At 38.3% G+C, this 12,775-nt stretch overlaps 1 protein-coding gene across 4 annotated transcripts; it reads right to left on the bottom strand.

Annotated features, from left to right (window-relative positions):
* Window positions 1–1,872: 1,872 nt before the first annotated feature.
* On the bottom strand, window positions 1,873–7,233 carry LOC136252982 (protein NLRC3-like). Of its 4 annotated transcripts, none has more exons than XM_066045568.1 (9): window positions 6,799–7,232; window positions 6,441–6,740; window positions 4,909–6,384; window positions 4,660–4,797; window positions 3,559–4,280; window positions 3,369–3,504; window positions 2,930–2,978; window positions 2,817–2,875; window positions 1,892–2,028 (listed from the first exon to the last, which is right to left on the bottom strand). In XM_066045568.1, the coding sequence occupies exons 1-8, from the start codon at window positions 7,091–7,093 to the stop codon at window positions 2,842–2,844; spliced, it is 3,150 nt and encodes a 1,049-aa protein (XP_065901640.1). In that variant the 5' UTR covers window positions 7,094–7,232; the 3' UTR covers window positions 1,892–2,028; window positions 2,817–2,841. The 4 variants fall into 4 exon arrangements, with proteins under 4 accessions (XP_065901639.1, XP_065901638.1, XP_065901640.1 ...); XM_066045569.1 differs by having other exon boundaries at window positions 2,817–2,872; window positions 6,799–7,231; XM_066045567.1 differs by lacking the exon at window positions 2,817–2,875 and having other exon boundaries at window positions 1,873–2,028; window positions 6,441–6,737; window positions 6,799–7,233.
* Between the last annotated feature and the right edge of the window lie 5,542 nt (window positions 7,234–12,775).

Genomic DNA, 12,775 nt, shown 5'->3' with positions numbered 1-12,775 from the left:
CTACTATTTCTCGAGCATCTTCTGTCTGTGTGGGAGGGTTGTCTTAAGAGGTGTCTAAGGAAGAGGTCAAGGAGATGATACTAAGCAGTACCCCCAGCTGGTACTGAGTTAATCAGAGGCCAACTGCAAAATTAATGTGTATTAAGTTGCAAGAACAACTGCACCATTCTACTGAGGAGATATTAGTTCAGTGATAGAAAGCTAGAACTGGATTCTCTTATAGACGTTTTGGCTAAAGAGAAAGCTATAACAGACAAGCTGATAGATAAGGTTGAAATATTGCAGTGACAGCAGCAGTTGGCTGCTGAAGAAGTTGAGAGGCTGACTAAAAAGTTGGAAGCTTGGAAGAGGAGCTGTGGAATTATTGTGAGCAGTTAAACAAATTTGACCAAGTTTGCAAGCTGTGTTGGTTAAAGATGAGGAGCTGCAGAGTCTAAGAAGTTTGTTATAAAGCAAATTTCAGAGCACAGCTCAACCTCTCTGTGTCTACAGTCCTTCAAGGGTGTGATCAGTATTATTATTAGATTGAGTTTATAGTCAGGTATGCTCAAGGGTCCCTGTTACTCCAGTTGTCACCAGCCAACTGGGCTTCAGCTGGTTATAGCCAAACTGACTTGGAGGTTGGAACCTTGGTACTGAATGTGATATAGTTACATGTACACTTGTTGCAATTGTTTGTACAATTATACTGTACATTAAACAATAACTCTGGTAAGGCTTCACTGATGTTCATTCCTACATTAGCACCCTCTTATCCTACACAACCAGTTCTGTAGTGAGGAAAGGCTCCACCAATTGATTCCCTCACAGCTAAGGGCCCTGAAATAAGATTAAGATGACTGGTTCCCAACTTTGGAGAGAGCAGCTGTATGGAATGGTTGGTCAGAGGAAGAGATTCTCATGCAACTGGAAGGATATTTGAGAACAGGACTCTCCAGGAGTGAAATTTGTTGAGTAGAGAGCTGAAGACTGTGGCACTTATGAGGAAGTAGTAAAAACTCTATATACATGGCTTGACCCTGGAAACCAGACACTAGCAGCTCTAGATTTTCATCATGTATAGTACGGAACTGGTTGCTGACTACATAAGACATTTATAACATAATTATTTTTCAAATATGTTTCGACAAGGACAGAATAAAATTATCATGATCGCAAGAGACAAGAAGTGTGTTGCTGTATTCAGAGTGATCTTGTGTTTGTGTTGAGCAAGGCCCCTGCTGTGTCAGGAGCAAGAAGCTACAGTGAGCTTTGTTGGCTGCAAGAAATGAGAAGAAAAGATTGAAGAAATGACGGGAGGAATCAGCAGAGATATTTTGTTAGACAACCACGAGGTAACCTCAACCAGAAATTTGTGCAGAACTTTACAACTTTTATGTTTTTCGGATCCTTCACCCATATAATTATTGCTATGTCTCACTGCCTAAATTTGGTAATTAAGTATGAAAGTATAAACTGACATTGTTGTATAGAGGAAGGGTTGAAGACTAACCTAAAATGTCAGAGGAAGATAATTTAATAATAATCCCTTTCACTTCTCAATAAAGTAATGATTAATAACATCAAGATACTCTAATAGAACACTCAGCTAATTTTCAGTCAGGTGTTTTTGCTGTTGTGTGTGTGTGTGTGTGTGTGTGTGTGTGTGTGTGTATGTGTTGCTTTTTGTTTATTTCTGTATGTATCTTGCCTTGTGACAGAACCACAGGTATCTATTATACATGTTTCTGACTCCCTGTATTTACAGGCCTAGCCTTCTCACAAGTCCCTAATGGATAGCATTTAATATTATACCCAGGATGAAAATTTCCTCCCTTGGAATACAATACATAGCTGTACAGCCACTTCAGTTTTCTATAGTAAAATCTACTGTATAATAATTTGATAACCCCATATGTCATAGTTGTTCTATTGCACATGTTATCAGTTTAGTATGCAATCGTGAGAAATATAATGAAATATTGTAAAACAACTAAATGCACTCTACAAACTATAACCAATGTCACATGTTGTGATGATAATATCTTCCTACAGGTAATTAGAACATGTCAATAATTACATGTATAGTTATTGGTACATGTGCAAGAACCCCACATGTTGGGCATTATTTGAATTCTGTTTTATTATACATTTCCCACAGTGTATATCTAGATGGTCAAAGTAGTGGCTACATCACTACAAAGTAGTATCAACAATTTGTATAATGGTAATACAAAACTTATACATAAACAGGCAAATCCATTGCTGGGTAAACTATATTTCACGGTGACCATGCAGGGCCGGTAGGAGAAGAACCCGCACATCAAATGTGTTCATGGTAAACTAAGCTCATGTCTTGGGAGCATTATTGCTTTTGGTGTAATAATAGTTCTTTGGGGTGTAAGACATCTTTGTAAAAGTTAGAAGGGATTCTGTTGTTTGTTTGGGCTGATTTTCACCAAAATTTAGACATTGCTGGTTGATAATTGGTTTGCTACATATGTAAACAAAATCAACCTTTTTAGAGTATTTGAATACTGGAAGTTTTGGTGGGAGGAAAGTTTGGCAAATTTTGCAATTGAGTGATGTTTTGCCAAACTAAAATCCACCAAATTATTTGTCCAATACAAATCCTAACAAGTTTGATAGCCTTTTCTTGCCAAAATCCTATTGCGGCAAATCTGCCAATTTTCTGTCTATGGTACACATGATTACTAAGTAGTTCTGTATTGGATGGCTAGTATGATGCAATTCAGCAATTCGGCCAGTGGTCCCTGATAATTTGGCCATCAATGGGTTGCACAAACATGTGGGATTCTTGCAGATTCGTAGCTCACATTAATCTAATTTGGCATGGCCAATCTACATGATGCTGCAGTTCCATATGTGATAGCTGCTATTACCATGACAATAGTAATCACCATGACAACATTGACACACCCACGCATACCTGGATCCTCCACCATTCATCTGATCATTCTCATCTGTTGTTGTAGTAACTAAATGTTATATCATATAACATAAAATATTAGTCTACCTCTTTATATAAGGGTATGGTGAAATAGATCACATCAATCACCAGCATATATAATTAGTGGATAAAATTATTAGTCTTAGCTTTCAAGATTATAATTCATTGATATAGCAAAACACGTTAGCATCTCAATTTGTGCATATCACCTATTAGTCAACAAACAAACATGTATTGTATATGCATTTGAATTGCTCCTAACACAGGATTCTTGTGCTAGACATGTAGGGTATATATTTCACCAGACATTACTTTTATGTGAAAAAGGAACTGACCATATACTACATAGTCATAGTGGTACCACTACTACAACTATGCCCATGGCATGGTGGTGCTACTTGCTACTATCACTATTTACCTGTGGTCTCCTCTTCTTTCACAAGTTGATCATCATTTTCGGTACTACATTTTCCTTCTGGTGGTTGCTTCACATCATCTTCACCACTAACATTTTGTTTATTACTGTCATGTTTTGAGATCTTTTGTTGTAACTGCTGTTACCATGACAACAATGATTGTTGCATCTGTAACTACAACTTTCTACATACCTCTTGCCTCCTCCTCTGTTCTAATATGATCATCATCTTCTTCACTTCATCATCTTTCCGGTATTCCTCATTACCCAACCATTGATGAAAAAGAACAACTTCTTGACAGACTCTGTTTTCCACAGCTGACTGTAGTATTAGACGAGCTCCCTTCACAGTGATAGGGTTACCCCATATATATAGTCTCCTAATACTGTTGTTGACTAGTAATCCTACTGCAAGTGATCTTGCTCCAGTAAGAGTAATGCCACACCTAATAACAAATAGTTCACTAATCTGACTGTTACTAAGTGTTGCTGCAATGGCAGTGATGCCATCGTCACCAATTGTATTGAATGACACTTTTAATATCCGAACACTGTTGATCAGTAGTCCTGCTGCAAGTGATCTAGCTTCAGTAAGAGTAATGCCACACCCACTAACATCCAATTCGCTAATCTGACTGTTACTAAGTGCTCCTGCAATAGCAGCGATGCCATTATCATTGATTTTATTGAATGACATGTTTAATATCTTAACACTGTTGTTGACTAGTAATCCTGCTGCAAGTGATCTAGCTCCAGTAAGAGTAATGTCACACTCATTAATCTTTAGTTCCCTAATCTGACTGTTACCTAGTACTCCTGCAATGGCAGTGATGCCATCATCACAAATACGGTTTTTTGACATGTCAAGGACTTGTAGTGAACACTTTCCCAACATTTCACTGACACAGATGGCACCTGTAGTGATAATATAGTAAGTAATATACTTGAGTATGTTATGCTAATTATTTCTTCCTGACAATTCTAACAATTATTCTCAAAGGTTTCCTGGAATGATTCCTGAAATATAACAAACTACATACTTTCTTTTATAATTGACAATTATTATTAATAGCAAGCATAACTCCAAATAGTAAATAAAAAATTGAGATACTCTAATAGAAAAGTCACATAACACTGTTCTGTTAGAGTAACTCAAAGCCTTTATGAAATTTTCTGGAAGAAAAATATGTGAACTATAATTAAGATTATCCTTGTTACAGAATTATTTCTAATTTTTTTTATCACTAAAAATATTCTGGCATAATAAACACAATATTACAGTACTATACACTACTTTTCATTGATAATCCACACGTTGCTACACTCAATTCAGTCAGGATGTTATTGTACTGGAGTTCACTTAATATTAATGACATCCCAGTTTCGCTGATGTGATTACCATAAACACTTAACTTTCTTAATGAGGCACTACCTGTAATGATAACAGTATAGACATCATAATACATATAGCTCAGTGAGGTGTAAATAATTCACTAACACACAATGGTCACTCAGTGCATCAATAGCGAACAGTGGGGCTTACTTGTTTTCACAATCTTCATCATGTGTACCAGCCCATCAATAGAGAGATTGTTGTAGCTGAGGTCTAACACTTCTAGCAGTTGACCAGCACTGTTCTTTTTGGGATAATATTTTACTAACAATTCAGCTCCTTTGTCTCCAATATGACAACCTGACATGTTCAATTCTGATATTGCATAACATGACATCACATGAGAGATACACAGGCAGTCATAAGGTAGTAATGTTCTACTTTGCACATTCACTTTGATGGATGCAACTGAATAAAGTGGATCAATCCGTTGGGCCTCATACAAACATTTCACTGCAACATTACTGTCAAATGATCGAGAACCAGGTGCAACGCCTGGATGTGGAAGATTTTGTAACTTAGAGAACACAAACTGGAACATTTCATTGGACACTAATCCTGTAAGTCCACACAGAAATATGAAAACATTAGGATAGTCAATAAAGTGTTCATTCAGTAGACGTTGCTGTTCTTCTTGTGATAATGTTGAAATATAAACAGCACACAAAAACTCCTGGATGGTTAAGTGCGAAAAATTGTAAGTGACAGTGTCTGTGGGTAACTGGTGAGTGTGTGTAGCTTTCAAAAGGCCATACCCGTCCCACTCAGCTGTTTCCTCTATAGCACACTCCATCAGGTCTGACACAGTAAAGATGATCTTTGGATCCTTCCACTTACTCCAAACATCTTCTTCCCTGTCAGAATACCAGTCAAAGAAGCTACAATAAGCTAACCTGCACAACAATAATAATGTCCTCACTGCTTCTTTGGGGATGCCTGCTAACACCAAAAATAATTTCTCCTCAACACTATTAGCTGCTACTGCTACAGTTAAACGCATTTGCTTCCTCTCATTCTCCTTCCTAACTTGTCTCTCTAGTGTCATCACAATGAACAGTCGGTACAGTTGTGTAATGGTGGATGGAAGCTCCTTCTCACTACACTCAAACATATCAACTATCATCACTAAGTTCATAGGCACGTACGACAAACTCTCCAAATGAGGATACTCCTTCAACTGCCATAAAAATTCCTCAACACTGTTCGCATCATTGGGAAATGACTTCTCCACAAACTCTTGAATTTCTTTTTTGCCAAATCCTACTACTTCTATTCTCCTACCTGCATCCAGCTTTTCACAAGCATGTGGTCTTGATGTAATCATTATTGTGGCTTTTTCCAACAATGTACATTTTATCACTTGTGCTAAAAATGGATCACGCTTTCGACGTTCAGCTGCCATCTCATCTAATCCTTCCAGAATCAGTAGACATCTACTACCTGCTGACTTCTTCACTTGCTTATACATCTCCTCTCCAATGTGCTCTTTAATCTCTTTTTCAATTGACCTTTGCTGGACTGACCTTAATGGTATCAGGATCACAATGTCAAAGTCCTCAGCTAAAAATCCACCCCCCTTAGCCCACTTCACACAGATCTCATTTGCTAGGGTTGTCTTTCCTATACCTGCATAACTCATAATTATTATAGCTATGTACATCACTACTATTTGTAATACTCACCTGGGCCTCCCATTATTAGTATCAATCGTGGACAAGGTTTGTTCTGGTAGTGGAAAATGTCCCTCAGCTCACCAAGTTGTTCCTTCTTCAACAGTATTTCATCAACTTGTCCTTTTAATGTTAGTCTTGTAATCTCTTCCAAGTTCTTATCTGCTCTTGTCACCTTTTCTCCTTTCACCAGAGCCAGTCGAACATAATAGTGTGGCCAGTCAGTGGACAAGTATCTGAGGTACCTGGCCTGTAATCTGCTAACAGCTATCGGGCTGTACTTTAAAATGGGACGATCACACTTGACACCTGCTAGAGCAATTCACACAACATTCTGTACTGTAGCTATCACTGCAGGATTTTTTCTCACCATTTTCCTCCAATTCTTCGGCTATAAACGTTTGCCGCTTGTATTTCCTCAAAATCTCACAAAACTTCTCCAGCACGCCTGGCCCAGCGATACATAGTTGATCGACAATAATTCGATTCTTATCCACTCTACTCATCCCCATCAGTTGCACCCGTTGCGCAGCATTACGTCCCATCATCTTCTCCTGAATCAGCTCGTCAATCACGTCATCAGCATCCAGATTATTAACGATGAATTCGCGGTTGTTAGTCAATACTCTCTTTTGTTCCTGTAAGCTCATTTTCCCAGTAGCCATCTATACGTTGAGTTCCCTCCGAATCAGTGTGCAACGAGCAATGAAATAACATCAAAGCGTGTACATATAAGTGATGTCGCATGGCTATAAAGTGCATGCAGCCACGCCCAGGAAGTAGGTCACATTATGTTGAATCTATCAGAGTATTATTGATGGGTGTGGCTTATAGTCTCGCGTGACCAGACCGCATTTCCCCCTTTTTTGACACATGGTCAGCCGCAGCACTTAAAAAAAGCGTTCTGGCCTAGCTGTCATGCTACAACTGGTCTTTCTAAAATCGGTCACCCCGGAACGCTTACGGTGCCGTGGGTCCCCTTAGCTTAGTTTGGCGCCGCCCGTCCCTCCGCAAAAAAGTAAGGGTGTGGTCTGAAGGGGGCGGGTGGCGCCTAGTCTCGCGGCGCCCGACCCTAAAAAGTGGAACTCTGTACAAAAGTTTGAGCTCTGGAATGTTTATTGGATGACGTTTTACGTGTTACGTAAGTGCAGTGTTTGTGTCACAACGTCCATTCAACCAGATCCACTTACAGCATCACCAAACTAATAGCGCTACTTTATTTATTCAACATTAAAACGAACCCAACAGAATTGTATGGCTGTTTTCTCAATGAGTTTAAGCGGCAGAGTCACCGGATGTAATTAACCGTAAGCCATGAATCTTTTGAAATGTACGCATTACATAATCAATTTGAAATGGAGCGATCTGATTGGAGCTTCCAACATTCCGGCAGCGCCAAACTTTTTGTACACCTGTACACAGTTTCACCAGACCCTCTTTTTAGGGTCGGGCGCCGCGAGACTAGGTGGCGCCAGACTAACCAATATTATTTTTTTCCCCAATTTATTTTACAGGGATGACAGCATCAGCCAAGGCTGTTATACAATATATTCCTGGTTTAACAGCTGGGTGGCTGGAGCAATGAGGGTGAAGTTTCTTGCTCAAGGAAACAACAGTATTTTATTTGTTTATTTAGGCTTTATGGTGTTAAAAGTCTGTCGGTAGCAACCTACAGCCATAATAACGTACAATTATTGCTAACTACTTAAGCAATTACATAGTTAAAATTATAAGTGTTTAAAATTGAGGTTTTGTTTGGTGACATCTGGAGCATGGACATACTAATGTATAGTGCAGTTATTATTCTCATTCAAGTTTTTCAGGAAATGATCCCACAGATACGATTTCAGTTTAGATTTCAACAAATAAACTGACATGTTTAAGTCCACTGGCATGGCATTCTAAGGGGATGATAAACAATGGAAATAAGAATGTCATGAATCATGATAGAGTAGTGATTGAGTAAATAGGTGATGAAGTGGCTCACTAAGAGCTATAGCAAGGAGTAGTTGTTCGTGGAGCACTCTCTGAGTGGTCTACTGTCACTAGTGGTGTCCTGCAGGGTAGTGTGCTCGGTCCCATCTTATTTATTATATATGTCAACGACCTACCTGACTGTATATAGAGCTATTTGGGTATCTTTGCTGACGACACAAAACTTTATCGCCCCATCTGCTCATCTGAAGATTCCTCCATTCTGCAAGGAGACATTGATTCCGCTTTGCAATGGTGTGACACATGGCTATCCTTCCTTAACCTTCCTAAATATCACTACAGCACAATTGGACATTCTTCATCAAACACAGAGTATTATTTCTCATCCGAAAATGAAGCAAATATGATCTCCATGGTTGTGGAGGGAAAAGATCTGGGTGTAGTATTTGATAAAGATTTGAAGTTTACATCTCATGTTAATCAAATTGTAATGAAAACTAACAGGGTATTGGGAATTATTAAACGTACCTTTGCCTCCAGGGATGCCAACACAATAAGATTATTATACGTTACTCTTGTTCGCCCAATTTTGGACTATGCGTCAACCGTCTGGAACCCTCATCTTATGAAAAACATCCGTAAATTAGAAGCAGTTCAAAGAAGAGCCACAAAACTTATACCCTCCATCTCTTTATGATCATATTATAATACTGATTTTGCTGGTATTATTGTCATGTCTGATACCTTCAGTACTGATGGCATATACAATTAGCCATAGACTGAATTTATTAATACTTATTAAGGGCACTGACAGGATACATGTTTGTACGCTAACTTTGCTGTGTTGTTTGTGCAGTACATTCAGCTCTGTGCTGTGGTTTGCCTTGCTGTGCAGCCCTGTGTTGTGTGTATACACAGATTTATAAACCCATGGTGTGTGTGTGTGTGTGTGTGTGTGTGTGTGTGTGTGTGTGTGTGTGTGTGTGTGTGTGTGTGTGTGTGAGTGTGCCGGTGTGCGTGTGTGAGCCGGTGTGCGTGTGTGAGCCGGTGTGCGTGTGTGAGCCGGTGTGCGTGTGTGAGCCGGTGTGCGTGTGTGAGCCGGTGTGCGTGTGTGAGCCGGTGTGCGTGTGTGAGCCGGTGTGCGTGTGTGAGCCGGTGTGTGTGTGTGTGTGTGTGTGCCGGCGTGTATGTGTCAACGCCGTAGCCAGACTTTTATCTGGGTAGATTCTTTTAGAAGAAAAGTGGACCTTTTTATAAATGGCATGATGCAGATTTACATTATGGTGCTGGTTCGCATGCCGCTGAAACTAGGGGATCTGGGAGCATGCCTCCCCCCAAGGAAAGTTTTTGAAAATAGATACTAAAAGGTTGAATTTAGTGGAATTTTAGTCAATAAAAATAACAATTTTTAAAGGTATACAGCTCAAGACCAGCTATATGGATGACATCTGGGAAAATGTCTCTACTGCTACTGTAATTATACTGTGTCCAAATATAATAGGAATGTCACAGTGAATAAGAATGGGAAAGATTGACTGCTCTGTCATGATCAACAGGGGCAGTGGAGCAGAACAAAGAGAGTTTCAAACAATGAAATTTACACAGGAGTTAAAACATGGATGTTATTCATGGGCTCTGCATGGGAGGGACTTGCCCACCAAAATTTTAATGAAAGCTCTAGTTTAGACAACAATATGTTTTTTAAAATAAATGAAGTAGTTACATACAGCTTTAAAAGAAAATGTAATCATGACTATTCTATTAGAATAATTGTTCTGTTGAGTGGTTGACTGTTCTATTAGAGTGTCTCGATCATGCATTGCATTACAAGCACTGAATGAGCTACTTGGAGCACTTAATTTAGCTTATTATCTGTCGTATTTAGCTAATGCACTTTTGCTACTGAAAAGTTGGACTTGTATGCTAAAATTGTGGACCTTTTTGCTAAAATTGTGGAGGGAGAGAGGGAGCTGGCTAGTGTGTGTGAGAGTTGTGGTTAAATGCAGGGGATTCCCCTGATTTTGTTGTGTATTAGTTGATTACGACCTTTTCCTAGTTTGGAAAATGTAAAACGGTTCCTGTTGTAATCCTGCTCCTGTTAAGAGTTTATTATGCTGTTATTGAAAATTGTGCCTTTAAAATACAGGTAATTTAATAAATCAATGTTTGTTGATAAATCATATTGTTATACCAATAATAAGTTTATAAATCAGTGTTTACAGACGAAAGACTTCAAGAGGGCTAAACAGTTAGCTGGAAAATCCACATGTCAAAACTTCTGGTATGAGGAATCTTAAGTATCAAAACTTGAGTAAAGGAACAGCAAAAGCTATAATAATATGCTTGACCAATAGAACATTTGTGGTATCATGTGAACCAATTTACTTCGAGTTGTTGTGATTACAGTTTAGTAATTTGGGAAAATTGATACAGCTTTGGACTCTGTTAGTACAGAACAGATTAGAAAGTGTTTTAGAAAAGTTAGAGTGCACCACAGGGCATACAGACAAGGAAACAGGCCAGGCATAGGAAGCATACAATTGTAAAAATACAAGTCACCGCATAGAGTGTGAATAACTCCTCTTCTAAAAAGAAATTTAAAAAGCAGATGAACTGTAGTGTATTTTGTGTATGTACTACTACTACCAGGGGACACCAGTTTAAATTGTTCAAGCAACATTCAAGATTGTTATGCAGATCTAATTATTTTATGAACAGAGTGATTAATGAGTGGAACAGTTTACCTACCTCTGTTGTAGAAAGTTCTTCAATTAACACTTTTAAATTGCTGTTAGATAATAATTTTTTAGATTTTAGATTTACTTTTGTATAACGCATTGATCGGGTATACAGGCTTTGCCTTTACCCGTATTTAATCATAATCATAATGTGCACTTTCAGCTTCATTGAATATTCATGTAATCTTTGCTATTACTTCTGAGTATACCCCTTACACGTTAGCATATATGTAGTAGTTGAAACATTGATTGGCTTCAGTTTTGAAGCTGTCATTTCCATAAGTTAGTTACTCTACTCACACTTCCTGGCCTACCCAATACACCTCTCTGTAGTTAGTGTTAACTGGGGAAGTATCAGATATCACATAATGAGTAGTGACCCAGTGTTTCACTGTTCAGGCATGACTCTATAGCAGCATAGCAGTGATAGCAGAAGGAAAGCATTTTTATTTTTGTGTGTGCAAATAAAGCGTTCAAACATGCATATGCAATCTATGAGTTCTGGTGATTATCTCCCTGCAGGATTGATTTGATTCTTTGATTCTCTTGTTTGTGTAATGGTGATGTACAACTGAAGTTATTTAACCAGAAATGGAGATGTTATGTGCTACGACAACAAGTCTGGCAGGACAATGATGTGAGTTTCAACCAATCAAAATTGCACACCAACGCTCATTGTTTTAAATCCCTACATATTCTTTTCATTGAACGAATTATGGGTTGGTGAAGTCAAATGGATACAAGCTGACATTAATATTGAAACAACAAAATGTCGAACAAGGGAATTATTAACATTCTTTCCACTATTATTGTGGCAGGCTACCGTACAATTCTGAAATACATACAATCGTAGAATTCTATAATTAAACCATCAAAACAAGGTTCCATGCAGTGCCATCAGGTTGATCATAGAGGTAAGATGGTGTTGAGATGAGATGGTGTTCAGCTACTGAAGATGATGACTTTGATTGATGTGCCATTCAACATTATTTTTGTGACTACATGGGTCTGGAAAAACTGGTCTTATTGCCCATGTCATCAAATTTGATTTTTCACCAAAAAACACAAAGCTACATGAATAAACTATCAAATCAACATCAGCTAGACTTGAGTGGTCTGCTTTTGCTGGCTGCTTTTCACAGTGGCAATCCGTACATGCGGTGTGGGGCCTTAATGGAGCTCTGGTCAGTCTGGGGATGTTTGTATGTGACTGTACAGCTCCGTGGTTATAAAAGGCCTCTGCTATAAAATTTCTTTCATTTAAGCCAGTTTTGAGACCTTAGGGTGTTTGATATCATGTTTCGTAAGGATAAAATTTAATTTGCAAATGTTTTACAGTGGAAACTTTTGTTTCAATTATAGGTAGTTTGAATTTTAGTAAATAGTTGGCAGACACACCCAAACTTTCAAAAAAATTTAAAACATAATTTTCTAATAAAGCATACATTTGGTATTCTAACAGTAGAGAGAATTAGATTTTTGTGTGAAAAGTGACACAATATGAAACAGTGTGTACAGAACACTTTTTGATTTGGTGGCTTTATGTTTCTATGAACTAAAGTTATGAAAGAAAACTCCGAGTATGTCATTTTTGGAAGTTTATGATGTCTCACACTATACCCCAACTGGTAATGAGTTAATCAGAGGCCAACTGCAAAATTAATGTTTATATAT

This window comes from Dysidea avara, chromosome 4 (genome assembly GCF_963678975.1).
Source record: "Dysidea avara chromosome 4, odDysAvar1.4, whole genome shotgun sequence".
In the NCBI taxonomy this organism is placed as follows: domain Eukaryota; kingdom Metazoa; phylum Porifera; class Demospongiae; order Dictyoceratida; family Dysideidae; genus Dysidea; species Dysidea avara.
The sequence above is the reverse complement of the archived record's forward strand: the minus strand, read 5'-3'. Positions and strand labels throughout refer to the sequence as shown.